The sequence below is a fragment of the Phascolarctos cinereus genome, unplaced genomic scaffold (assembly GCF_003287225.1).
Source record: "Phascolarctos cinereus isolate Bilbo 61053 unplaced genomic scaffold, phaCin_HiC Scaffold_2;HRSCAF=192, whole genome shotgun sequence".
In the NCBI taxonomy this organism is placed as follows: domain Eukaryota; kingdom Metazoa; phylum Chordata; class Mammalia; order Diprotodontia; family Phascolarctidae; genus Phascolarctos; species Phascolarctos cinereus.
Genome location: NW_027555625.1, coordinates 298418920 through 298446567, shown reverse-complemented (window position 1 = coordinate 298446567; position 27648 = coordinate 298418920). Strand labels below are relative to the sequence as shown.

General features: G+C 37.4%; 1 protein-coding gene across 4 annotated transcripts in view; it reads right to left on the bottom strand.

Moving 5' to 3' along the window:
* Positions 1 to 27648, bottom strand: part of MAPKAP1 (MAPK associated protein 1) — a 319648-nt gene that overhangs the window by 144721 nt on the left and 147279 nt on the right. For all 4 annotated transcript variants that reach the window (XM_020967543.2, XM_078150124.1, XM_020967541.2 and 1 more), the window contains one exon: positions 22498 to 22670. In XM_020967543.2, coding sequence (XP_020823202.1) covers positions 22498 to 22670 — 173 coding nt within the window. The remainder of the gene's footprint in view (positions 1 to 22497; positions 22671 to 27648) is intronic.

The following is a 27648-nucleotide window of genomic DNA, read 5'->3' as shown; positions in this document are numbered from 1 at the left end:
TTTTACCCTCTGGTTCTAGAATCTCAGGGCAGTTTTCCTTGATAATTTCTTGAAAGATAAGTCTAGGCTCTTTTTTTGGGTCTCTCTTGGATATATTTCCCTGGTCATTTCCCCTCAATGAGATACTTAACATTTTCTTCATTCTTTTGATTTTGTTTTATTGTTTCTTGACGTCTCATAAAGACAGCTTTCACTTGCCCAATTCTAATTTTTAAGGAATTATTTTCTTCACTAAGCTTTTGTATTTCCTTTTCTACTTGGCCAATTCTACTTTTTAAGGAGTTCCTTTCTTTAGTGAATTTTTGTACTTCTTTTTCCATCTGGCCAATTCTGTTTTTTAGGGAGTTCTCTTCAGTAAATTTTTGTACTTCTTTTCCCATTTAGCCAATTCCGTTTTTAAAGGTATTTTTCTCTTCACTGGATTTTTGTGCCTCTTTTACCATTTAGCCTATTCTGTTATTTTCTTCAGTATTTTTCTGTGCTTCCTTTACCAAGCTGTTGACCTTTTTTCATAATTGCCTTGCATCCTTCTCATTTCTCTTCCCAATTTTTTCCTCTAACTCTCTTAATGTGATTTTAAAAATCCTTTTTCAGATCCTCCATGGCCTGAGGCCAATTCATAATTTTTTTTGAAGCTTTGGATGTAGGAATTTTGACTTTGTTGTCTTCTTCTGAGTTAGTGTTTTGATCTTCCCTGTGACTACAGTAACTTACTATGGTCAGGATCTTTTTCTGCTGTTTGCTCATTTTTCTAGCCCTCCCCTCTTTTTTTTTTTTTTTTAAACTTTTAACTCTATGATAACATAGGGTTCTGCTTCTGGAGTGGAGAGGAAACCGTCCCAAGCTTCAGGTTTTTTGTGTAGCTGTTTTCAGAGGTAATTCTAGATATCTGTAAGGTTTTGGTTCTTCCAAGGTGGTGTGATCTAAGGAAAGATGTGTTTATTACTCTTGTGGCCTGTGCTCTATCAGGTCTATGAGCACTCTACAAGCACTGTTTTCCACACTGGAACTGTAACCAGGATCTCCATTCCCCTGCAGCTGCAAGCTCTGGTATGCTAGTGTTCCTCCTCACCCTCTGCCTGAGATCCAGGACTGCAACCCAGATTCAAGTATGGGCAATGCAACAGAGTCTTGCTCCTGGTAATCGTAAAGGGATCCCTGTAATCTCCTTCTGACCAATTGGCTGAGAGGTCCAGAAACTGCCACTGCCACCAGTGATTCAGTCACTCCCAAAACCTACTGCCGGTTTGCTGAGATGTGGCCTGGCCTCCACTCTCACGCTGGTGCGATAGACCTTTCCTGCCAACCTTCTAAGTTGTCTCAGGCTGGAAAATTGTTTCTTCTCCATCCTTTTGTGGGTTCTTCTGCTTCAGAATTTGTTTGGGAGCTTTGTTAAAAGTTTTTTGGAGGGGTTTGGGGGAAGATCTCAGGAGAGTCCCCGCCTTTTCTCTGCCACCTTGGCTCTGCCCCCGATTATGGAAATTCTTGAATGGCACCTTAAGGAATTAAGATTTTATTCCATTGGAGAGCTGTGGAATATTTCTTAAAATCCCACTGATGTAATAGGAAATTAATCTACTGGTAATATATGTGTAGGATAGTGTGGAACAAAAGAAGACTAATAAATTAGACTACTGACAGTTGTGAAATATGAATTAGATTGGTAGCATCAGGTATGGATAGGGATAGGTAAGGCTACTCCACAAACCCATACAATTTAAAGAAATATTTTAGAGTGATTATCATGTCATCCTCATTTCTCAGCAGGCACTGTGCTAAGCACTGGGGATACAAAAAGAGGCAAGACAGTCCCAGCCCTCAAGAAGCTCACAATCTAATGGGAGAAACACCAAGAAAACAAATATATACAGGGTAAGTAAGAAATGATTAAGAGATGGAAGACACTGGAATTAAAAGGGGTTGGAAATGGCTTCCTGGAGAAGATGGGATTTTAGTTGGGACTTGAAGAAAGCCAGAAAAGGCAGTGGATAAAGAGTAGGAGGAAGAACATTACAGATGTGGGAGAAAGCCAGAGAAAATGTCCAGAATCAAGAGATAAATTATCTTATTAATGGAACGGCAAGAATGCCAGTGTCAATGGATAGACAAGTACATGGTAGGGAGCAAGGTATAAGAAGACTGGAAAGGTAAAAGGGGGTGAGGTTAGGAAGGGTTTTGAAGGCCAAACATATCCTGGAGGTTATAGGGAGCGCCTGGAATCGGAGAGGGGGGGAAGTAACACGATCAAATCCCACCTTTTGGTGGCTGAGTGGAATGGGGAGAGATTTGAGGCAGGCAGACCCACCAGCAGGCTATGCAATACTCCAGATATAAGGTTATAAGGGCTTACACCAGAGTGGTGGTAATGTCAAAGGAAAGAAGGGAATGTATTCAAGAGGATTCAAAAGGTGAAATCAAAAGGCCTTGACAACAGATTGGATATGGGGGGGGGTGAGAGATAATGAGGAACTGAAGATGACACTTAAGCTGTGAGTCTGAGGGACTGGGAGGATGATGCTGCCCTCTACAATAATAAGGAAATTGGGGGGGGGATTTAGGGGGAAAGATAATGACTTATGTTTTATATATATTGAGCTTAAGATGTCTGCTAGACATCCGGTTCAAAATGCCTGACAGGTAGTTAGACATACGAGACTGGAGTTCAGTAAAAAGGTTGAGGCAGGATGGGTAGACTTGAGAATCATTAGCAAAGAGATGGCAATTGCAGTCATGTAAGTTGATAAAATCACCATCTATATTGGTATAGAGGGAGAAGAGAAGAGGGCCTAGGATGGAATCCTGTGTGATACCTATGATTAGAAGGTATGATCTAAATGAGGATTCAGAAAAGAAGACTGAGAGGAAGTGGTCGGATAGGTAGGAGGAGAACGAGGAGAGAGTTGTTTTGTTATACTGTTTCTTATGGCAAATTTGCCAGCATTCACTCTAGCTTCCAAAGCATGAAGTATTTTCTAAATATGTGAAAGATAGTATGTTTCTAAACTATGCAGTTTAAATTTGGAGTTTTAATTACATGATTGATGCTTAAATTAATTAATTGCAAAGTGTATGCTAATTGTTTAATTGGTTGCTTGATCTATATAGATCATTTTTTGAATTAAATGAGTTGATTTACAAAGTTTATTGATTGGATGTGACAATGAATTATTTCACTGACTACCTGATTTGCAATTTTCCCAATTAATTTGCAAACCTTTTAGTCACAACTGTGCTTATTGAAAGAACCTACTTCAGGTGATCTATACTGAGACTGTCATGACTAAGAAATATTTATTATACAAAACTGGTAATAATGACATATTAATATTAATGTAAACTATAAATTTGCTAAATGGATAGCTAACAAGGAAGTAATCCAGCTGTTTGTCATTGTAAATTTTATATACTGCTACAAGAGAGTTTTAAGGTTTTTCTAAATGGTATCCAAAACATGGATGTCTTTAACAATAGAAGGTGCTTCTTTTTAACATCCTCTATCTATCCTCTTTCAATGACTTGAAATTGAAAAGGTGATAACCCTGGGTTCTCAAAATCAAAACACAAGTTATGGTAGCTTCTATTCCTGGAAAACCTTAAAAAAGAGACCAATCAAAGGACTAGATCTATTGTCCAAGGACTAGTCTAGCCAAGAGCAAAGAGGGTCATAAACAGAATGGTGGTTAAAAAGTGGATAAAAAAAGACTGGCAGCACCAAGTCATGAAGACTGTTTACATCAAAGTATGGAGGAATTGTCATCTGCACTGGCACAAGAAACAACTATAGTAATGGTAGATGGCAGAGATGGCAGGACTTCTGAAGTATTGGAATGTCATCACTGTCTAGCAATGTTCATATCTCTTATGTCTTATTCTGCTTTATAGCTTTCATATTATTGAACAATAATGCCCATTACAATTTTAGCCAGATTTTAACTGTTATAATTTTTTCCCCCTGAAATCCAGGCTAAATTTTCCTCTGCAACTTCTATACATTGCTCTTACTTCTACTTTCTGATCCCCCCAGCCCTTTAAAAATTTGAAGAGTTATCATGACCCCCAAGTCTTATCTTCTCTAAACTAAACATCCCCATTTCCTTCAAATGATCTTCACATGGCAAGATCTTAAGGTCCTTTTCCATTCTGTTCCTATTCCTCTGGTTGCACTCCCATTTACCAATATCCTTTCTCAAAAAGGGTACCCAGAACTGAATATAATAGTCCCTTTTGGTCAAGTACAGAGGAATAGTACCTACCTCACCCCAGACACTATACTTAATACTACACTTGCAATCCAATGAAACTCCCAGAACTTTGTCAGACCCCCAGTATCTGGTCACATTTCTCTCTACCTCATACCTGTGAAGATGATTTTTGAAATCCAAGTATTAAGAATTTATGTTTCTCCCAAAGTTTAATGTACCCTGATGAAAACTTTTTGTATATTGACTCTGACATCCAGAATGTTAGCTAGCCCTCCTGGTTATAAACTATCTTCATACCTGATTAGCAAGCTATCTACCCCTTCATCAAAGCCACTGATAAAAAAAAAAGGTGAGAACTAGCCCAAGGACAGATCCCTGAAGCACTCCATTAAAGACCAACTTCCAAGTTGACCTTGGACCATTAATGTCTACTCTTAGGGTAGGTCAATCAATTCAAGAAATTTATATTTAAAAACCTTATTGTTACGGGTATCTGTTTTAAAAAGCCATTACCTGTCATTATTGAATATACCTTGCCCTGTCCATACCCAGCAAGTTAATCCTTATAACAAAGCTTGTAAAAGAAAGGAAAAAAAAACAGTCAACAAAACCCACCAACATATCAACTGAGTCTGACAGTACAACAACTATTATTTTTCCCTGGAGTAGATGCCTAGCAATAACATCCCAGAGTTAGCGGTTCTATCCTAGACCTTCTCATTGCACATTCTACTTCACTTAGTAAATGTAAAATGGGAGTTCTTCCACACATTTTATATTTTTCAGGTTTATCAAACACTGGACTTACTGAGTTTGATTTGTCCTATTCTTCCTTTTCTAATTCTGATCTACTTTTCTACTTTTAACTAATGTTGAATAATACTGAAGATTAAAAAGATCAAACACACATTCTTGTAGATTTATTTAAACTGTAGATAGATTTAATCTTGAAGATTAAAAATATCAAACATAACAAACATACATCTTCCCTCAAATACCGTGTCATTTCAGTTCCTCAACCTCATCTCCCATGCCACCCCAAGCATAAACATCACCATTCTTCATCTAACCATTATCTTCAAGTGTCCCACATTTCCATGATCAGTAATTTGGAAATTCCTTTATCTGATCATAACCTCTTATTACTCCCTCTTACCATGTCTCAATCCTCCTAAACCTATTCTTTGTCCTCATTGAGACCTCTAATCCCTCGACACTTTAGTCCTCAACCCTAGGCCAACTCTGCTCTGACTGTACTTTCCTCTTGACCCTACAGTTAACCTGTTCAATTTCAGACTCTCTTTTCGAATCCATAGCCCTCCTAACTACCACTCAGGTTAAAACAAAAAACAAAAAACTGTATATTACTCCTCAGGGCAGCTAGGTGACACAGTGGATAGAGAAATGGGCCTGAAGTCAGGAAGACCCAAATTTAAATATGGCCTCAGACACTTACTAGCTGTGCAACTCAAGGCAAGTCATGTAACCTTATTTGCCTCAGTTTCCTCATCTGTAAAATGATCTGGAGAAGGAAAAGGCAAACCATTCTAGGATCTTTGCCAAGAAAACCCCAAATGGGGTCACAAAGAGTCAGACACAACTGAAAATGTCTGAACAACAAGATTACTCCATCATTTGCTCCTCTGTTTCCACTCATGTAATGCTCAATAGTACTAGAGGAAGTGCTGACTGAATTCATTAAAAACTGATGTTGTCTAATTTCAACTAAACCTTCATCGAGGCAGGGCAATCCTTTTATTTCCTTCCCTCTTGAGAAATTTTTTATTGTATTTCCCAGAGCAGCCGTTCCAAAGCTTCTCTCCTCAAATCTCCCACACCACTCTCCTCCCCCTATCTTCTCAGCAGAGGCCCTCACCTCCATACTTCACTGAAAAAAGTGAGGTCATTTTCCCTGGACATTTTTCTCCCATAATTTATATTTCCAAACCCCTGACATTCCCTACTCTCCTGCTAAATTAAGCTAGTTCTCAGAAGACAATTACAAGGTTTGTTACTAGGCCCACACTCAAAGACTTGATACAATTTGCCAGAGTTCAAGGTCTACTGAGCAGCATGGCATAGGAGACAAAAGAGGGCCCTGAGAGTCAGAAAGACCTGAGTGCAAGTCTTTTCTATGAAATATAACAGCTGAATTACTTTGGGCAAGACATTAACCTTTGAATGCCCCCCTCCAATCTCTCTAAGACAACTATCATCAGAACAATTGATGATTTCTATTAGTGTAAGGATTTTCTTCACTCAGAGCTCCCTAAACAAATGGAATCATAATTCCAAGCCAAAAACAAAACAAAACTAAACGAGAAAAAAAAATCGCCAAAGACCAATCTTTGCATACAGTCCATGTGGCAATGAAGAATCAAAGGAAGAGTTAATTAAGCAAATGATTGTATTAATGTCATTTACAAATCTACAATCATATTAATCCATGGAAGAGAAAATTGCAGTAACAACTTAAAGCAGGGACTCTATAGTCAAACTGTACAACAGTGTCTATAGTGCTCTATACAACATCGACAATGTAGTGAGGACTAAGCGATTTAAGAGGAAGATAGAGATAACGGATGGACTTACCTACTGAAGGCAGCAAATATTTATTACTGCATAAATCAACATAAGGGAAGTCTATAATTCCCATGTGTCACTGAGGTTTCTAGGGCTAATGATGCATGGCAAGTAGCAGGCATAAAACCAAATGTTTCTATTTCAACAGGCATTTTGTTTTGTTTGAATTTGAAAATTCCAAACCAAACAAACTCAACAAAAGGTCTGGGAACTAAAAGGCCCATTACCAAACTCTATTATCCATTCAGCTCTAACACATGAAATGTAAATGATGTACAAATTCATTCCATAAGAAAGCCTCAAAGAGCTGCAAGGATTCATTATTATTGCAACTCATATTTTTATAGTACTGTATACGGCATAATCTTTAGAAAGACCCTTTGAGGCTGAAGTTTTTCACATAACCCAAGATCCCACTGACTTTTCTGTGCGGGTTGGCAAAATAGCTATCTAATTCTAAATGTCAGAGAGTTGACTGAAAATACTAAAATGTGCATTAATTATTTAAGGAATCAGTAAGGAAGAAAGTAACAAAATTTCCACAATATTCTGATCTGGGAAAATGCTATTGTGTCTAAATCAGTGATAATGTACACAATAAAAGACAGTTCTGTCACAATGCATTCACAATGAATCAAGGCTACTTTAGGTCCCTCAAGAATCTATTATTGCATTAATATGCTCTGAATTGACATATCACAACCCCTCCATGCCTTAGAAGATAGTCTTCATGAGTTGCTGGGGGCCAAAGAAATGTATTCCCCGATGGCTGTCTATAGGTGACAAGCTTCTTTACACTTAGCTAGGAGGGGCCTCAGAAGATATACACAGTCTACTGCCAGAAAATCACTCAAAACCTTCCCAGAGAGGTGTATGCTCTGACAGATCTTATACCTTTGACAGCACAGCATTCAAGAACCTAGAGTCTTCTACAGCCAAGATAAAGAACCAAGGAACACTGCATAAAATGAGATAATTACTTTACTTAACAGAAAAACAAACCCAAAAAAAGCACCGAAGTCCAAGGGTATGGAAAGAATAGACTGTGGCATGTAAAGGATAGATGGGATTGTAGAATAATGAATGACAGAATACATAACTGAATCCTACAAATAAAAGAAAGTTTAGAACCTCCTCATTTTATAGATTTGAAAACTAAAATCCAGAAGGGAATTTATTTGCCCATGTTTAGAAAGGCAGTCAATGGTACAGCCGGAAATATAGTTCTAGTCTTCCAATTCACTGGCCAGTGTTCCTTTTAGTTGTCAATGGTTGCTAAATTACGTTTAATGATCAAGAGCTAGTCTGGCTGTTCTAAACTGACAGAAGTCTCAGATAGTATGCACATTTCAAAATGAGCTAACGTAAATCTACACAGGAAAATTCAAGCACATGAAGAGAAACCCCCTAGATTTCTACCAAATGTGATCTGACATGTTCAATTCACATGCTGATGAAAATGAACACTTCCCAGGAAGAAAATGAAAATCACTTAAACATGATGACCATCAGAAGATCTGCTTTGTTATTGTTTCTTTCCAAATTAAAAATAAAAGAACAAATGGTTCTGCAGTGTGTGGGCCCCCAGTTATCTAGCATTTGTTTACTGGTGTTCATTCTGAAAACAGAGTCAATAGTCACGGTGTACAAGTCACTAGTTAGCAACCAAAAGGTCCGATGCGTTATGGCGCTGAAGATCATGTGTAAGAGGCCACAAATAGGGCTGGACAAAACTGTCAAGATTTCCTTTTCGCAAGAACAAAAAACTCTCCACAAAATGGAAAGCTAAAATGGATATAATTTGCATAATCAGCACTGTCAACCCCCAGCTAAATCACTCAGGAATGGGCAGTCAACTCTTTATGGTAAAAAAACCTGCTGAGAGATGATAAAACACTCACATTCTTTTAATGATAAGAATGGCTAAACTGTGCTCTTTTGTGCATTGGGCATACTTCACAGCAAGCCAAGATGACCAGAGTATGACTTTTGGCTTTGTAATTAAGCTGCGTAAGGATGGACAAATAAAAGTAACTTTCCTTCTCTTCACATCCTTTTCCTTATCTGTAAAAAAGGAATATTAACATTTGCAACCCAGACTCCAAAGTTCACCTCTGACCCTTCCCCACAGAGATTGCCCAGAGTTCTCAAAGGCTATGCCAGAGGAGCAGGAGCTCTGCTAGGTTCTACTTCCGTGTAAAAGAGTTTTAGTATAAATCCAGTGAAAGATTTTGTGACTGCAGTGAGGACTAGTCTAAGTACAGAGATGTGTATTACCAGAATACCCACCATCACAGAACAAATTGTTTGTACCACAGCAACTCTTGGTGACAATTTACTAAAGGACTATGGGAGCATGTGGGGAATATTCACACTGATGAAATGGTAGAAATTTTGAAGTGTTAAAGAATAGCTACTCTGTATCTCACAGGGCCACTGTAAGGAAAATACTTAGGAAACTATGAAGTGCTATAGAAATGGGAACTGTTATTTGAAACAATCAGGATTTTATGTGTACATACTTTTACCGGTAATACCCATCATATAACCTCTCCACTCATCCACTAAAATTCCTATGCATGTTTTCCTATGATTCCTCCATAAAAGCAGACCTGGGTTCAATCTCTACTCAATACAAATTTATTTTAGACAAAGCCCAAACTTAAGGAACTGATGAAACAACTTATGTTCACTCTATAGACCAGCAGATTAAAACTGCAGGGATCCCAAATAACCCTGTTGTTCTTGCTTCCACAACTAGCTAAGACTTCTCAAACACCTCTGCTAATGATTTCAGCTAAATTCTCACAACTGGTTAATGTTGATAACTATGGACTTTTCATAGAGCTCAATATTATATGGATACAGAAACAACCTTTATCCATGCAATCAGCCGTCAGTGGAGCAATAAATCACTACGCAGGAAACAGAACAAAGACATAATTAGCTTCTTGATTTTTTTTAAGAGATATGACATGAGAATGAGGGAAAAGAACATCTGACTAGAAGTCGAGAGATCTGGATTCTTGTCCTGGCTCTACCTCAAAAACTCTTAGGAAAGTAACTTTACCATGAAAATGTTTAGTTTCCTCATCTGTAAAATGAGGGACTTATAGTAGATAACCTCTAAGATGTCCTCCTCCTAACATTCTAAATGTTAATCTGTTTTCTAGTAACTACAGTGGATTAAAGAATCCTAAGGCTTAGAATGAGAGGAGACTTCAGAGGGTACTGAGTTCAAAATTCCTCTTTCAAGAGATGAGCAAACCAAGGCCTAGAGAGGTTAAGTGACTACTCAACTAGGGACACAACCTTTCATGGGGAAAGCTTGATCTAATCAAAGTCATCTGCTCTTTCAGGTCCTGTATTTAATATCCTAGTTTCTGTCTGTCTGTCTGTCTGTCTGTCTGTCTGTCTCTCTCTCTCTCTCACACACACACACACACACACACACACACATATATATCTTCTTCTTCTGAAGCTATTGATCCTCACAACACTTCTGGTTCTCATTCTTCCAGGCCCACTGATTTACAAAGAGCTGCTATGTGTAGGCAGTGGAGGGCAGAGGGATATAAGGTAAAAAAAAAAATTGAGATACGTTGTCAAATGAGATGTTGGATGTAAAGTACTTTGCAAAATATAAAGTGCTATATAAATATTAACTTCTATCATCATTATTATCATTATCACCATTATTATTAATCTAAGAATAGCTAAGAAACACTCCAATTCATTCTGCCCATGATGTTACCTTGTTCCACAGGGTATACAGTGCTTTTATCTATTAAGATTCATTTCAGTAGAAGAATAGGGCCACTCATGTACTAAGGCAAAATACTTTGGTTGCATTTACAAAAAACTGGTATCAAAACAAAAAGAAAATCTAGCTACTATCAAAATCCTATACATACCCTAACTGTGGTTCTTTAAACACAGGGACTGAACATGCAGTAGAGTACCTAAGTTGCCCACAATCTTAAATGATTCAAAAAAGAGTTTAGTTTACTAAGGCAGTGATTCTATGAATTGTACTATTACACAGATGAAAAAAATTGTGGAAGGAGTGTTGAATTGTGGATAATCTAAAAATTAGCTACATGATCTTGGGCAAATTACTTCCCTTCTCTGAAGATTTGGTAATAGATGTTCTCTAAAGTCCCTAACAGTCTAATATTTTATCTTCTAATATACTGTCTTAAAATACCTTCCAGGGAGTGATGGAGGGAGGTAGGAATTTATTAAGCACCTACCCTGTGCCAGACATTGTGGTAGGAACTTTACAAATATCATCTCATTTGATCTTCACAACAACCCTGGATAGTAAGTGCTATTATTATCCCCAATTTACATTTGAGGAAACTGAGGCAGACAGGTTAAATGACCTATCCAGGGACACACAGCTAGAGGTGTCTAAGACTAGATTTAAACTCAGGTCTTTTGGACTCCAGGACTACCACTCTATAGACATTTTTCTTGACACCACATTAAAATCCTATAGGAAGCTCATTAATTCAACTAGCAATTTGGCCACCTCTGAATGTGTCATCCACAAATGTAAAGGGTTGGAAAGCACTAAATAAGGAAAGGTTCCAATAGAATTAAACTCCAACAGTATTGCCAAAGGTGTTCCACAATACCATGTTACAGAAGGGAGTGCCCTGCAAGAGAGTTATGTTACTTTTGGCAAAGAAAAATCCATTGATACATAACAGCAGAAACTAATTTCAAAAGGCTATGGTATATCTACTATATTCAAAGGGGCCTTGGTAATTAAAAGCAAATCTGAATTACAGGGTAACCTTACAGAGATTGGTTTTGGGAAGAGGCAGTATAAAGCAGTGGAGAGTCAGAGGAGACCAATGTTAAAATCTTGGTTCTGTGAAATCTTCTTTCTTCTCTAAATACAACGCAATCATCTATAAATACAAAGCTTACAGAACTTTTGGGGGGATCAAAAACACATGTATTACATAAAGCACTTTTTATCTCTTGAAAATTTTACACAAACGTGACAATGAACAGACTCAATAACAAATTTCAATTAGTTTTTCTAACAACCTGTATTCCCTGCTTCACTTCCAATCAATCCAAACCCAAAGCTACCGTCAAAAGAGATGCTGTGTAATGGGAAGGCCACTGGCTTTGAGGTCCAGGGACTTGGGCTCTTGTTGCAGCCTTGACACAAATACAATTCAACAAACACTTCTGACATGCTTGCCAAGTGTTAACTAAATAGCTGAGTGCTATGCTAATAACTAAATAGATGAGTGACCTCTGGACAGTTATTTCTCCTTTCTGAGCATCAGTTTCCTTATTTCTACAATGAATGAAGACTACATGTTACCCAAGGTCCCATCAAGCCCGAAGGACTCTTATAAAGCATATGGGAAAATTTTCTATTACTTAGTTTCCAAAGGAGCATAAGATGCCTTACATACCAGATTCTCCTTAACTGGTAGGCTTCAAACAAATGTTGGATGACCACTCGTAGAGCTGTTGTAAACAAGATTTCTGCTTTCATATGAGGCTTAGGGCATATGAGATCTTAGGTCTCTTCTAAATCTAAGATTCTATCATCCTAACACTGTTATAAGTCCCTTGTCTTAGCATTGTATAAGATCTCATCCAGCTCTAACTTTCTAGGATTCATAAGCATTTTGTGATATTCAATTTTATGCTCTTGAAAATGAGGGTCCTTATCTTTCTGTATCTCCAAACTGGATGCACCACTCTGAATGCATAGCAGGTATTCAATAACCCCAGAACTACTCATAAAGGTTTAAATAGAAAGCTTTTAAAAATGTATAGTATTTTGGTTAAAAATAAAGTATGCTCGCTCCAAATTCCCTCTATGTTATAAAATTATTTTTAAACATTAAGATAGCTGGGTCTTCATGACATTTAAACAATGCTTCAGAGGAAACTAGGAAGAATTCTATGAACTGATGGAGAGCATGGTGCACAGAAGTAGAAAAACTTACACCAACATTATAGAGAAAAACATTTTTAAAGACCTCAGGACTTTGATTAATGCAATGACAAACTGTGAATCTAGACAACTGAAGATGAAACACCTTCCCCCTCAAGTCAGAGGCAATGAACTTAAAATGCAGAAAGACATCTAGACATCTTCAGGCATGACCTATGTGAGAATGAGTTTTCCTCCATATTTAAGTTGAAAGTTTGGTTGATTATTTTTTGTTTAACTGGGGGTGGATTACAAATGCATGTAAAACTAAATAATTTTCAAAAAAAAAAACCAAGAAAGCATAAAACTCAAAGCTTGAATCTCAAGACATTATATTATCTTTTTTTCTTTCTCCCTCCCCCTCTCTCTCTCTCTCTCTCTCTCTCTCTCTCTCTCTCTCTTCTTTTTAGGCAATTGAGGTTAAGTGACTTGCCCAGGGTCACACAGCTAGTAAGTGTCAAGTGTTTGGTCTGAGGCCGCATTTGAACTCAGGTCCTCCTGACTTCAGGGCCGGTGCTCTCTCCACTGCGCCCTAGACATTATATTATCTTAAAAGTGAAAAGGAGGAAGAAACAACTGTCCAATGTGCTATTCCAAGTTTAAAAAATGAAAAACTTAGTGGATACTTGTAATAAGTACTGTACATATCATTCCAAGAAAAAATATTTCCATCATAACCTTAGATGTCAATGTACTTATTCAAAGATCTGCCTAGTTTTAGTTTGTGCATGGCTTTATACTTAGAGTTACTTTGAACTTAGAATGTATAAATAACAATGTTCTTATTTATTCAAGAAGCTTTTACTTAAGGATACTTAAACAAAATTTCACAAGAAATTTTATTTTGGACACTAAGTATGTATGCCACAACTGGAAAGAATACACTTCCATGAATATAAATGTGAACGTTTTTATAGGGACTTTTACAATAATTTACTCAGATGGCTGTTGAATACAAAGGATTTCACAATAGTCACTGGCAGATCTGAAGTTCTGATATAAAATACTTAGGGGAAAACGTACTTTTAAAAGAAAGTACCTTTAAATTTTAGTACCCACACTATAGAAATGAGCAGACACAAGACACAGATAAACCAAAATTCAACTGTATTTGGCTCTGAAATTTGTTTTTATGCTTGCCCAATCAATATAAGCTATCTGGAGAATTTTCACAATACAATTCCAGACATGAAAGTGACTGCAGAGGTCATCTTGTCCAAACCATACCCAAAGCAGTTCTTTTATGAAGCACTTTGTGAAAATGAAATTTGTTATTCTTTTGATTATTCACTTCTCAGCTCTTCTTTCTCTTTTAAATCTTTCTCTCACCTTTCCCTATTCCTGTTTCCTTGTTGAGTTTGACGTAGTATAATGTGTATCAGGAGGAAGAAAGCTGTCTAGTTAAGTTAAAGCTAAGTGAAAGAAAGGAATATGAGTTAAGGCTTAAAAAGTAAAGTAGTGATAAGTAGTGAAAGGCCTTGAATGCCAACAAAAGGAATTATCTAAAAATTGGATTAATGTACCAACTATGCCATCATCCAGCAAAAACCACATCTCAAAACTCTGAATCTCCTGATCTTGGATACTCAACTTGCCTATTCATCCCTACCCTAAGCTGCTTTTTCACATTCTATGTTGGAGACAGCCTCCAGTCTATCATTAAGTACTAGGTATATAAAGCTGTAGAACTATGACCAATTCTGAGCAACACAGTTTAAGAAGTATAGTGATAAGCCAGAGAAAAGTAGGATGGTGAAAGAAACTGAATTCATGCCATTCAACTTGGATCAGTGGAAGCAAGTGAACACAGTCTGCAAAAGAGAAGATAGCAGGATGTAACTGAAGGGTTGTTACACTGATGAGAGACTAGACTTGCTCTCTTTGGCCCTAGAGAGAAAAACCAGTCAGTCAGTTAATACACATACATTAAATGCACATAGTAATGTGCCAGGCACTATAAGTGCTGCGGATACAGAGAAAGGCAAAAAATAGTCCCTGTTCTCAGGAACAATGAGTGGAAATTACAAAGAGGCAAATTTAGGTTCAAGGAAAGCAAATATTTCCAACAATTAGGGCTATCCAAAAAAGGAATAGATTATTGTAGTTTAAACGAGGGTGGCAGTTGAATGTGTTGAGAATGGGATGTAAATGAGCAATGCTGTGGAGATAGAAACAGCAATATTTGATAACTGGTTGACTGTGGGGCGAATGCAAGTGAGGAGTTGTGGATGACATCAAGGTTATGAGCCTGGGTAATTAGAAGGACAGTAGTGTCAACACTAAGGTAGTTTGGAAGGGTGAAAAATTTGAAGGGAAAGAATTCTTGTTTGCATACGGTGAGTTTGAGATGCTTACAGCTCATCCAGTTTGAATAATCAATAAGCCATTGACAATGTGGTACTAGAGCCCAGGAAAGACATTAGGGTTAAATATATAGATCTAGTAATCATTTGTAAAGAAATGATAATTGAACCCACGGGAGCCACTGAAAACTGGGGGACAGGGTAGGGAAGAGTTTTTTAGAGGAGTGCGTGGATTGAGACTAGAGGGGGAAAGGGAAAGGATGGGGAGATTCTCGGAGGGGTGGGCGAAGTGGGGTTGGCAGAGTAGAAGGAGAAAATAAGGTGATAGAGACAGGGTAAAAAGAGAGGCTGAGAAAGAAAACAGTGAATAAAAATAAGATGGAGGGAAATTCAAAAATAGTAATCATAACTTTGAATGTGAATGGGATGTTGATAGCAGCTGTCTTTGTGGTGGCAAAGAACCGGAAATTGCAGGGATCCACATCAATTGAAGAATAGCCGAACAAGTTGTGGTATACGGTTGTGACAGAATAATACTGTGCTATATAAGAAATGATGAACTCACTGATCTTAGAAAAGCACAGGAAGACGTGCACAAAACAATGAAGAGTGAAGTAAGCAGAACCCAAGAAAACATCATATACAGTAACAGTGATATTATTTTAAGAATGACTTAGAGCAACTAAGTCATTTTGACTATTATAAATAGAAAAGTTTAAAATTAAGAATATAAAAAGACACTGTCTGCATCCAAGAAGTGATATATATTAGTATGTATAAAATAATTTTACACACACACACACACACACACACACACACACCTATTTGTGTCTAATGGTAACTATCTCTATGGCAGGGAAAAAGAAAAAAAAAATTATGTGCTAACTTTCTTGTATGTTTGGAGGGAATAGTAAGTTGTACATAACAGATCTGCAGTTTCACACGCAATCATCTTTTTTACTGTACTGTGTTATGTATGGAAATGCTTGTTTTGTTCCCTGAATTGGGAGGCAATGATGTCACCAAGCAAGTGCATAGAAAGAAATGAAAAGAGGGTTCAGGTTAGAGCCTTGGATTACACTCTCAGACTCATACCCATGTTAGAGGGTGTGATATGGATGACAAACTAGCAAAGAAGAATGAGAAGACTCTACTGAACAGGTAGATAACTAGGAAAGAAGTCTGGGAAAACTCAGAGAAGAAAGTATATCCAGGAAGAAAGGGTGGTCAACAGTGTCAAATGCAATCAAGGAAGAAGAGGATTGGGGGGAAAAGCCATTGGATTTGGTCAGTAAAGGGAGTATCAGTACCTTTAGAAAGAACAATTTCAATTACAAAGTAAGAAAGCGAGATTGTAGATGACTGAGAAGAGAGTGAGAAGAGAGGATGTTGGGGTACCAAGTACAGAATGTTTTTTGAAGTAATGTGACTGATAATGGGAAGAGAGATGTAAGCTGATAACTAGCAACAATGGTAGGATGTAATGAAGATTTTTTCAGAACGAAGGCAGAAATGAGTTTGCTCTACTAATTTACTGACAGATATCTCTTTTGAAGCTAGTTATTTTCAGACTACTCACGAGAAGGACAAATACTGAATCTAAAGCTTAAATACTTTAAGCATACAATGAGAAGACAAGATTCAATGGAAAAGACCCTGATGATGGGAAAGATTGAAGACAAAAGGAAAAGGGGACAACAGAGGATGAGATAAATAGACAGTGTCTCGGAAGCAATGAATATGAGCTTGGACAGACTTTAGGAGATAGTGGAAGATAGAAGGGCCTGCCGTGTTATGGTCCACGGTGGTCACAAAGAGTTGGATACAACCGAAAGAAAGAACAACATTATGGTTTTCTAGGCCTTCTCTTTTAATTCCTGTACAGAAAACTACCAGAGATCCCGTTTACAGGACAGCAATACAGTTAATGCAAAGATGACTAGAGGTCAGGAGATCTGCATTCAAATTTTAACTTCCACACATCTTTGTGGTGTTGGGCAAATCACTGAACTCATCTGAGGCCCAATGATCTCCCTTGTGTAATGGGGAACATAATTCTTATAATATCTTTCTCCTAGCATTAATAATGATAATAACACCTAGCACATACATAGGACATTAAAGTTTGCAAAGCACTCTACACATGTTATCTCATTTGAGTCTCACAACAGTCCAGTAAGAGGTGCTATTATTATCTACATTCTATCGATAAGGAAACCAAGGCTGAGAGAAGTTAAGCTGCAGTCACACAGCTAGTAAGTGTCTGAGGAAGGATTAAAACTCTATCCATTGCATCACCTAGCTGCACTGAAACTAGGGCTGCTGTGCAGAAAGTGTAAAACTGAAAATGCTATACTTGTGAAGTACTGTGCTTATTAGTGATTTTTTATAGGATAACTTAATAAAGCACAATTGGTGACAATGTTAACATGAATACTAAAAAGCATGATTCATTGGTGATAACTTACTGGGAGAAAAGAGTTGATGGTACTTAAATAAATGTGTGTAAGTTAAGAAAGGATACAGGGACAGAAGCATGAGGCATACAATAAATATAGTACTTCAAAGATCCATGATTTCATCAGCAGGGGAGCTCCCTCCCCTGATGCAGATCAAACACACCTCACACCTAGGAGGGCATTGTTCTGGCTGCTTGGCCTGAAAAATCAATCCCCTAAAAATCCTTGCTCTGGGGAAGAGGTCTCCTCACTCAGTGCAACACCAGCTTCTCTAACCACTACGCACTCCCTCTCTAGGTTGGCACTTCAAATTCTTCCAGTCCAGCAGGACCTACCAAAAGGCTCATTCTGTGGAGATAAGTAAAGAACTCAGGAAGGCTCATGCCTGGGATGAGGCATCAAAGCAGAACTTTAATAGTTCCCATTTTTATAGCATTCTTCTTAATACAACCCTGGGAAGTAAATAAATAGCAGAAGCATTGTTATTACTATTTTCCAGAGGAATAAAATGTGACTTACAAAAGGAAAATTATATTCTCTAAGCCAAATGATTAAGTATTAGGGCCAGTACTCAAAAACAGATCTTCAGACTGAATGAGAGGAGGTTCCTATGTCCCAGTGAATTCACTCTATACAAGGGGAAAAAATGCATGGAGGTAAAGAAAGAATTACAGGTGGATGGATGGGATGGGTTGGCTATGCAAATAAATTTGTGAAAACATCATTTCAGCAATTATTTCCAATGACTCAGATCACAAATGTAATCACATTTGCTGAACCTATAAAATTCTGTCCAATCCTTTTAAAGTTCACTACAGAGAATCCACCTAACAAGCCAGAGGCCTTCCTCAATTTATCCTGACACTGTAAAGGTACCCACTGACTCTGCCATTCCTTCCTCTTGCCTCATGGTCAACCAATCTCATCTTCCTATTATACAATTCCTTAATATGTTTTACTCCTGTTCTTTAGAGTTCCTCTTGGGTTATATGTTTAGCTTGCTCACATCCATCATGCACCTTTCCACTGCTACACATGTGATGCTCATTTTTCTTTCTTCAAAGGCAGTTATCTTCTATGTCTTACTGTTTTAAAACAATACCAACAGAATGTTAATATTGAAAAGGTGGACCTTTGCTTTTGTGGAAACTTGGAAGAAAAAGTACAAGAGCTTTTGCAATGTCCCAAAAGCTATAAATCCTCTGTCTGCCTCTTGTTAAATGCTGGATTCAATCTGTTACATGGTTGTACTATATGTCCCAGATATACATATTATTGGACAAGTTCTATATAGCGACAATCCAAATGCATATTGAAATCTACTAGGAGCAGACATTCTTTCTCTACTTGCACTTATGTGTTTGGAAGGACACGCCAAACTTCTTTTGAGTAATCATGGGTCTCTCCTCAGCCCAATGTCACCCACAAACAGGTGTATCTCCTCACTATGTGAGGAGAATCTATCTTTGAACTGAATTCCTTACTGGATCTTACTCGTACTTATGGTGAATATGTTTGGCAGGCATTACATCTTTGTTTTATGTCTCATCTGATGTCTATTTTCAGGTCACTGCAAAGGCCTATTTCTGTTAGTATATTTTCCAAAGAATCTTAATTTATTTTGATGTACAGTTGGGAGACACCTTGTTGTAAAACAGCCTATAAAGCAGCAATTTTTTCTACCAAGTCAAATGGGCTTTTTTCCCTAGTTAACAAACAATAAACATAAGGTCTTATATTCCCTATATCTTTCAATTAATTGTGAAATGGTAAAAATATGGTCCATTGCTGGATATCACTTACAAAGGTCTAGTTGTTTCCTACTAATAACCCATTTCAAAGATGCTCATAAAGTATTTGTAAAGATATGAAGTATAAATATAGGTCAGTAATTATTGATATTCTGTTGGTTGCTTTATGAAAATAATTAATAAGGTCCAAGATTTTTTTCCATCCCTTTGGTATTTTTCTTCCTTTGGATACGTTGTATATTGGTCCCTTAACACCCTCCCAACTATATCATCTCTAGCCCAAATCACCTCTCTACATACTTGGTTGAATTTAGTTTCATTTCATATCTTTCTTCTCTTTAGTGACATTTTTACCTATACTATAAACCATGTGGGACTATAATATCCAAAAGAAATGGGTCAGATGAGATAAAATTAGAGGGCTCTCTGCATAAAGGCCAGTGTCACTAAGCAACAAAAGCTAAAGACCGTTAAAGGACATCCAAGAAAATGCTACTGCCAAATTCCTGAAATAGTCTGTCATTAAGTAGGTGTTTTAACATCAAAACCTGTTTTATATAATTTGGGCCTTATTCTTGGACACTTGAAAATATAAGTGTGCCTCAAAAATTAAGAGTCCTATACAAGTTGGCAACATTTCACTATGAGGTAAAGTGAGGCAAGTTATGAAAATTATAAGGGAAACTTTATATAAGGAGTTCATGTAAACAGTAACTATGTAAGGAGCATTAAAGGCGGCAGCATGAGAAGTGGAAAGTGCACCAGAGTCAGGAGATGGGTTCAAACTGAGTTCTGCTATTTATCACATGTCTAACCTCAGGCAAGTCACTTTACCTAGTTGAGCCTGAATTTTCACTTCCACAAAAACCAATGATTTGCTCTTTTCAGTTGGAAGTAGGGGAAGCAGGGTGCAAAATGCTGGATACACTATGAGATAAGAACATTTGAGTTGATTTTGCTTTACTTCAGCAGTGCTCAAGAATGTGGCAGGGTACATCTGGAAATGACTGGAATGTAAAAACAAAAAGTATAGACAATAACTATCATAATAAAATAAGCAGGTTGAATTCAAGTATTTCTAAGGTCCATTCTGACTATAACATCTCTTTCCTTTGAACCAGGAAGTACAATGTAGCAAAAATGAGAGACAAAATAAACACTAGTAGTCCTAAGGTATTAAAATAACTAAAAGGTCCTAAGCATTTTTTTAACTAGCTTCTATAGAGGTTTAAAGATACAACATGAAAGAATTACACAGGATGAGAAAGCATGGTGGTGGCATTAACTGTGTCAACAGAGGGAGTACCCAAAAAGATGAATTCAAGTATCTTTTGGAATATCTATATAATGTACTAGAAAAAACACTGGGTTTAATGTCAAAATCTTTATAACTTCAGGCAAATAGTTTCTCCTCTCCAGGCTTTAGTTTACTTACCTCTTTTGAAAAAAGAGAAGAGGGGAGGGGAGGGACTGGAGTGGGGCATGGAACAGATCATCTCTAAGGCCCTGTTCAGCTTTAGCACTATGATATTAAGAACTAAACTCCCTTTGTCCATTCCTGGATGAACAGAATACCAACACCACAGATCAAAGAAAAAAGCTTTACATGTATTACATATGTTTGCTTTGTCTAGACTCTTGACAAATGATCACTACTGTCTACCTAACATCGTACACCCGGCTCCTCTTTGTAACCTTCACTAGTTTGCTCCCACTCTTGACATCTGGAATGCCTCCCCACCCGTCTGTCCCTTCCTCAGTACATCCATCCATCCCCTCCATCTCTGTCTATAGAGATTCTACCCATTTTAAAAGTACCAGGTCAAGGGTTTTAGCTCTTCATCTGCAAAACACAGAGATTGAAATGGCTTCTGAGGTCCCTTCCAACTCTTCATTTATAATCCTCTTCAGATAATGAGAACAACAACAGCAAAAACTATAATGACAATCACCAAAACATACAGCTAGGCAGAGTAGATCTAGAGTCAGGAAGTTCTGAATTGAAACCCAGCCTCCAACAGCTCCTAATTGTGTGACCTAATTGTGCACTTACCCTCCATCTGACTCAATTTCCTCAAATTCAAACAAGGGATAATAATAGCACCTACTTCCCAGGGTAGCTGTGAGGATCAACTGAAACATCTGTAAAGTGCTCAGCACAGAGCCTCACACCTAGCAGGTGCTTAACAAATACTAGCTCCCTTCTCTCTTCCAATCCTCACCCCCCAATTTACACTTTTACAGTAGTTTAACGTTTATACAATATATTTCTCACAGCACTCACAAAACTTCTTACAGATATCCTTAAATCAAGGATTTAAGGATACCCTCTATCTATTAGTACCATGCTGCTGCCTCCTTTCTCTCCCTTACCCCCTGTCCCACAGTACTTTGAGGTTTTTCCCCCTATTTTATTCAGTGATTTTGTTCTATTTTATGCCAAAGTCCACAGAACTGGAAGAACACAGAGATTATCTAGTCCAAGTTTCTCATTTTGCAAATGAGGAAACTGAGGGCCAGAGAAGTTAAGTAATATCCCTAAAATCATTCAAGTACTAAGTGACAACTTAGCTAGAATTCAACAAATGGTCCTCTAAGTCCAAATCCAGGACTCCTTCCAGTACCATACTGCTTCCTCATCTCATCTTAGGATACCTGCACCCCAAGAAAACAGTCACATAAGGAAACTGAAGAAAAATTCACTACAGAGAAAGCAGCAGCTAGAAGGCCTAGGAAAAAGTTATTGATATCTATGTCTTATCTTCTCTCCTAGACTGTAAAGTTTCCCTAAATGCTATGATAATACTTAAATATCTGAATTTTACACACAGAAAACATATCATAAATGTTTGCTGAAATAAAAATAAAGCTCATATCTATTTATGTACAGTCTTTTACAATCCACCATATATTTTATATAAATTTTCTTATTTAATGAAATCTTAAAGAGACCTTACGACAAAGCTGATTTGCAATATAGAATAATGACAGCAACCTGTTTCTACGGTATTTTAAGGTTTACAAAGCACTTTCCTCATGGTCACTCTAGAAGGTATGCCAGTATTATTATTCTCTTCATCTTATAGAGAAGAAAACTGAACCTTAGAGAGGATAACTGACTTGCATAATTAGTAAGTTGCATGTGTTTAAAAATACTTCTCTGGCTATTCAGAGACTGATCAGAAGAAAGCTGGATAGCAAAGGGGAGAAGAAAAGAAAGTAAATTACTTGAGCTTGGGTTCTCGTCCTTCACTTGTATACTGCCAGCAGATTAGGCCGATTAGGTCATGCACCTTGGCATGTGCTATGGTCACAACTGTCATTGGTAGCAGTCTGTCTTGGCTTGTGTGCAGTGGGAGGTAGACATCAATTTTTTTGGTTGCAGTGGTCCCTACGTGACCCTGTGGACAAAAGATACCACATTAGATATATTTGCTAAAGCCAAAAACCACATAACAATCACTCCCAACACCAGTTTCCAGCCACTATCAAAAAGTATGCTTTTTTACATTACAGGCTAAAATATAGTCATGCTTACTATAACTGAACACACACACACACACACACACACACACACACACACACAAAATCTTTTCAAAGAAATATTTACATATAGGCAAAACTAAAAGGGCAGATAGAAACCTACTAACAACTTATATGTCAAAAAACTGAGGAATAGCTGAATAAAATCATAGCATATCTACATAACAGAATTTTATTAGATCGTTAGTACACGTATTTTTGAATAGTCATTATATCCTTCTTCCTCTGCTACAACTGAATGAGATGAAACTGAATAAGGAGAAACATAAAGGCCTACATTTGGATTGAAAAAGCAATTCACAAGTGCAAGAGGGGAAAGGAACAGTTAGACAGTTTATCTAAAAAGATCTGCACTGAAAGCTCAATATGAATCAACACTTGAACGGTAGCTCAGAAAGCTACCATGATCTTTGGCTACATTAAGAAAGCGCTGTCAAAATGAACAGCTTTGAAAAACTGAAGAACTCTGATCAATGCAAAAACCAACCATGATTCCAGAGGACCAATGGGCAAGAACAACAAAGAGGTTATGGACACAAGGAGCAGAATAAGAGAAATTTCTGGATGTGGCCAATGTAGGAATTTATTTTGATTGACTATATGTATTTGGTATGAGAGTTTTGTTTTTCCTTCTTTCTCAATGGGGAGGAGGGAAGGGAACTGAGAGGGAGAAAAAATAAATGTTTATTCATTGAAAAAAATATAATTAAAAACCAAAAAGGTGCAGGAATCCTTATTCTAGGAATAAGAAGGCTATAGTCTTACTACACTTTGCCCAATTGAGGCCACATCTATGGTATTTTGTTCATTTCTGATTAACATAGTGGTTCCTAAATTCCCTATACATCAGCTCTGTTAGATATCCCTCTCCCCTTTTCTCACTGGAATTCTGTTCACATCTTCAAAAGTATATATGTTTTTCTTTTCCCTTTGTGTATCTTTACTTTTTAGACTGGACTCTTTTGTATAAATAACCTCGATGGGTTTTCTTCTTATACATTCTGCTACTCTCTTTCACTTGACTGGATTGTTTTAATCCATCCACATTTACGTTTATCATTTGTTAAGAATGTCTTTTCCTCCATTTATTTTGTGTGTTGCTGTATGTCTCCTTTTCTCTTTTAAGTCAGTACTTTTCTCACTACGATTAGTTTTGCTTATACCAATCACTCAAGCTAATCTATTCGCACAAATTCTCCCCAACTGTATACTTTTTTATCTTTTTTATTTATCTGGGTCTAACTCTCTTTTTTACCCTTCTTTCTCCCCCTGATTAGCTAAGGTAAGGTTGCAGTTCAAAATCTTCCTTCCCTGGATTTCCCTTGTTCAAATCTCTTACTTTAATTTTTTTTTTTTTTTGTGCAGGGGAAAGGGGTGTGTATGGGGTGTGCTGACACTTCCTTTCAAGATGTTGTTTTCCTTTAATTTGCCCTTCTCTTTATTTTCCTTTTCTTCTGCTCTATTCTGAATTATCCAATTCACAAACACACCTATACTAGGTTCTTCTTTTCTTCCAGGAATTCCAGTAAAGCTTATGAGAAACTGTAATTTTCTTTGAGACTCTGCTTATAGATGATGTGGATGATATTAATGTCTTCTGAGTTTGTGTCCTGCACATCACTGGCTGCATGGTATTTCTTTATAATTTTTTTCCATTTATTCATTTTTCCAGGCTTTTTTCATGAATTGGAACTTCATGTTGGGGCCAGGTACTGTTCATTTCTGGAAATAACAATAGGGTGTTTTTTGTTACTGTTCTGTATTATCTGGTTAATGAGCACTGTGTTCTTCAAGAACCTCCGAAGCATCTGGACAGACTACTGTACCTTGGTGATTGACACTGGGTAGTCTAATCCAGAGTACATCCTGAGAACTGTCTTTGAATCCAAGAGCTGCAGGCTTCTGACCCAACTCTCAAGTCAGAGAAACAGTTTTGGTTATCCTTGGATAGAGCCTGCTCTAAGATCTTGTTTCCCTTCCAACCCTGGCACTCAGCTTCAAATTCTAGGCTTACTTGGTCCCTTAGATGGAAGGATTCAGTGAAAATTGCCCTAGGGTCGGTCTTTTCCAATCTCCATAAACTTCTGGATATCTCTTTGTGAAGAGAAGTTGGCAAAAGCTGTGATTTCTCCTTGATCATTTCTTCATCTAGTGCTTTTCTTTGAATCCTCACCATAGTAGCTATGAGGATAACTGGACTATTGTGCTTCCACTCTCCAATGCTATCTTGTGGATCATCCTGTCTTGTTTCTTTTCTCAATCCTGCCTCTCCTCTCTTGAAGTTCCATCTTTTTCACTGACAGCCAAGCTTTGAAGGAACTTTTTGAATTTATTACTATTGCTATGTATATATACATACATATACTTTTTAGAATATATTATTCCATTCTCTTCCATTTCTCATAACTGGTAAAAAACAAAAAAATGAAAAATTAAAGTATCTTTGCAGTTGAAAATCTATTTCCTGGCTTTTCAAAAAATTTATTATTTACCATTGAAATTGTAAAATTTAATCGCTGCATGTAGTTTCAAAAGTGGGACTTTTTTATCTGGTGGTGACCTGCACAGTCACAGGATCAATTCCTTTTGTGTATTAGCAGGATCATACATATGTAAGTAGAAAGGGCCTATTAAACCATTTAGTTTAATCCTTTGCTTTTATAGATGAGGAAACTGAGACAGAGAAGGTTAAGTAACTTGCCTTGGGTCACATAGCTAGTGTCTGCGATAATATTTTAATGCATGTGTTCCTAACTCCAAGTTCAATGCCCTATCCACTATGCCATATTGTTTCTTGAATTTAAAAGTTCTAGGCAATTTTCTTGTATATATTTTTGCAGTACCATATCCTTAAGTATCTCTGGGTACCCTACCTTCCAAGTCAATTGCTTTGGTTTGTATAGAATTCATGTGGTCTTTTTTTAAAAGCTGTTCTTTTTTCCTCTATTGTAAAATCTCCCACAACTTTTGTATTTTATGTTCCAATCCTGTTCTTTCTTCTCTCAGACTCTCTACTTCTTTTACTGATGCTAATATGTCTTTCACATTATTTTAAATTTAAAACAATGCTCTTTGTATTTTTAAATTTTAGATTTAGAGCTCTGTTTTCCTACCTAACTTAATTCCTAACACTTTCCTTCGAATTTTTTATTCCTCTTTTGAACCCTTCTGGATTTTTGCCCTGTTGGTTTTTGATCTCCGAGGAATCTCCAGAACTCTTTCATCTATCTGACAGTTCTGGTTCATTTTTCTTCGCGGTATAATATTTCTTTATAGTATTCTGCTGTAAGTTTTTACCCCTTTTCTTCCAACCTTTAAGAGCTCTTTGTTGTTGGTTTATACTGCTTGTGAACTAGACTTTTTGTTCAGATGTTCTCCCTTGGTCTTACAGTCTTTCAACCATTTCACTGTATTATCAGTCATTTGTCTTCACTCTCTGGCCCTTCCCACTGCTGTATAGACTTCTTCAGGCTCCTCACCAGGCCATGCCCAATAACTATGGGTGTCCCACAGGGCTCTCAGCTTGGTCCTCTTCTCTCTCTATTTCACATGGTGATTTCATCAGCTCCTACGGATAATCAATTATCACCTCTATTCTGATGATTCTCAAATCAGCCCTAATGTCTCTGCTGCCCTCCAGTATACCACATCTAACTTGTACAAATCTCAAACTGGATGTCCAGTAAACATCTTAAATATGTTTGAAACAAAAATCATTATTTTCCCCCTACCATACATCTCTATTATTGTCAAAGGCACCACTACCCTTTCAGACTTCCAGGCTTGCAATCTAGATGTCATTTTCAATTCCTATCTCCCAATGTCCATATCCAATCTGTTGCCAAAGTCTATTAATTTCATCTTTGCAACATCTTTGAAATATGCCTCCTTTTATCCTTTGATATTACCCCCTCTTCTGATATCCACTACCCTGGTATGGACCATCGTCTCCTCATGCCTAGAATACTGCAACAGCCTGTTAGCTGATCTGCCTGCCTCAAGTTTCTTCCTACTCCAATCCATCCTTCATTAAGCTACCAAAGTGATTTTTCTAAAGTACAGGTTGGACTATGTCATCTCTCTCCCTCCCCAACCCCATCAACTCTAGTGGCTCACTATGACCTCCAGTATCAAATATAAAATTGCCTGGTTGGCATTCAAGGGTCCTTCAAAACCTGGCCCTTCTGTCCACCTTTCCAATCTTCTTATATCTTACATGCCCTCACATACTCTCTGATCCAACAACACTGACTTCCTTTCTGTTTCCTAAACAAGATACTCCATCTCTTGGTTCTGGCCATTTTGAGCGACTGTCTTCCATGCCTGGAATGTTTTTCCCCCTCATCTATACTCTCTGGTTTCCCTAAATATCTTCAAGACCCAGAGAAAATCTCACCTTTTATAGGAAGCCTTTCACAATCCCTCTCATTTTGTGTGCCTTTCTTCGCTGATGACTTCCTAACTATCCAGTACGTAGCTTGTTCATAGAACAGCTGTTACATGTTATCTCACTAATTAATTTTGTAAGCAAGCTCCTTGAGGATAGCATTTCCTTTTCTTTCTTTTTTTTTTTATTTTGGTATCCCTAATATTTAGCACAGTGCCTGGCACACAGTGGGCACTTAAATGCTTAATAGTTGATTGTCTAATAAAGAGTAATGGTGTGAATCTCCAAGGAAGACAAGATAGTTGTTGAGTAATGGTAGCAAGAAGTCCATCTGAAATGGAGGTGAGGAACAAGGAGTATGCTTATTCTTCTTGCCATTTCATGATTGCATAGTGTTCTATGGAAATCCAGTTTACATTACAAATGCCAGAGAGTGTAAAGCAAAGATA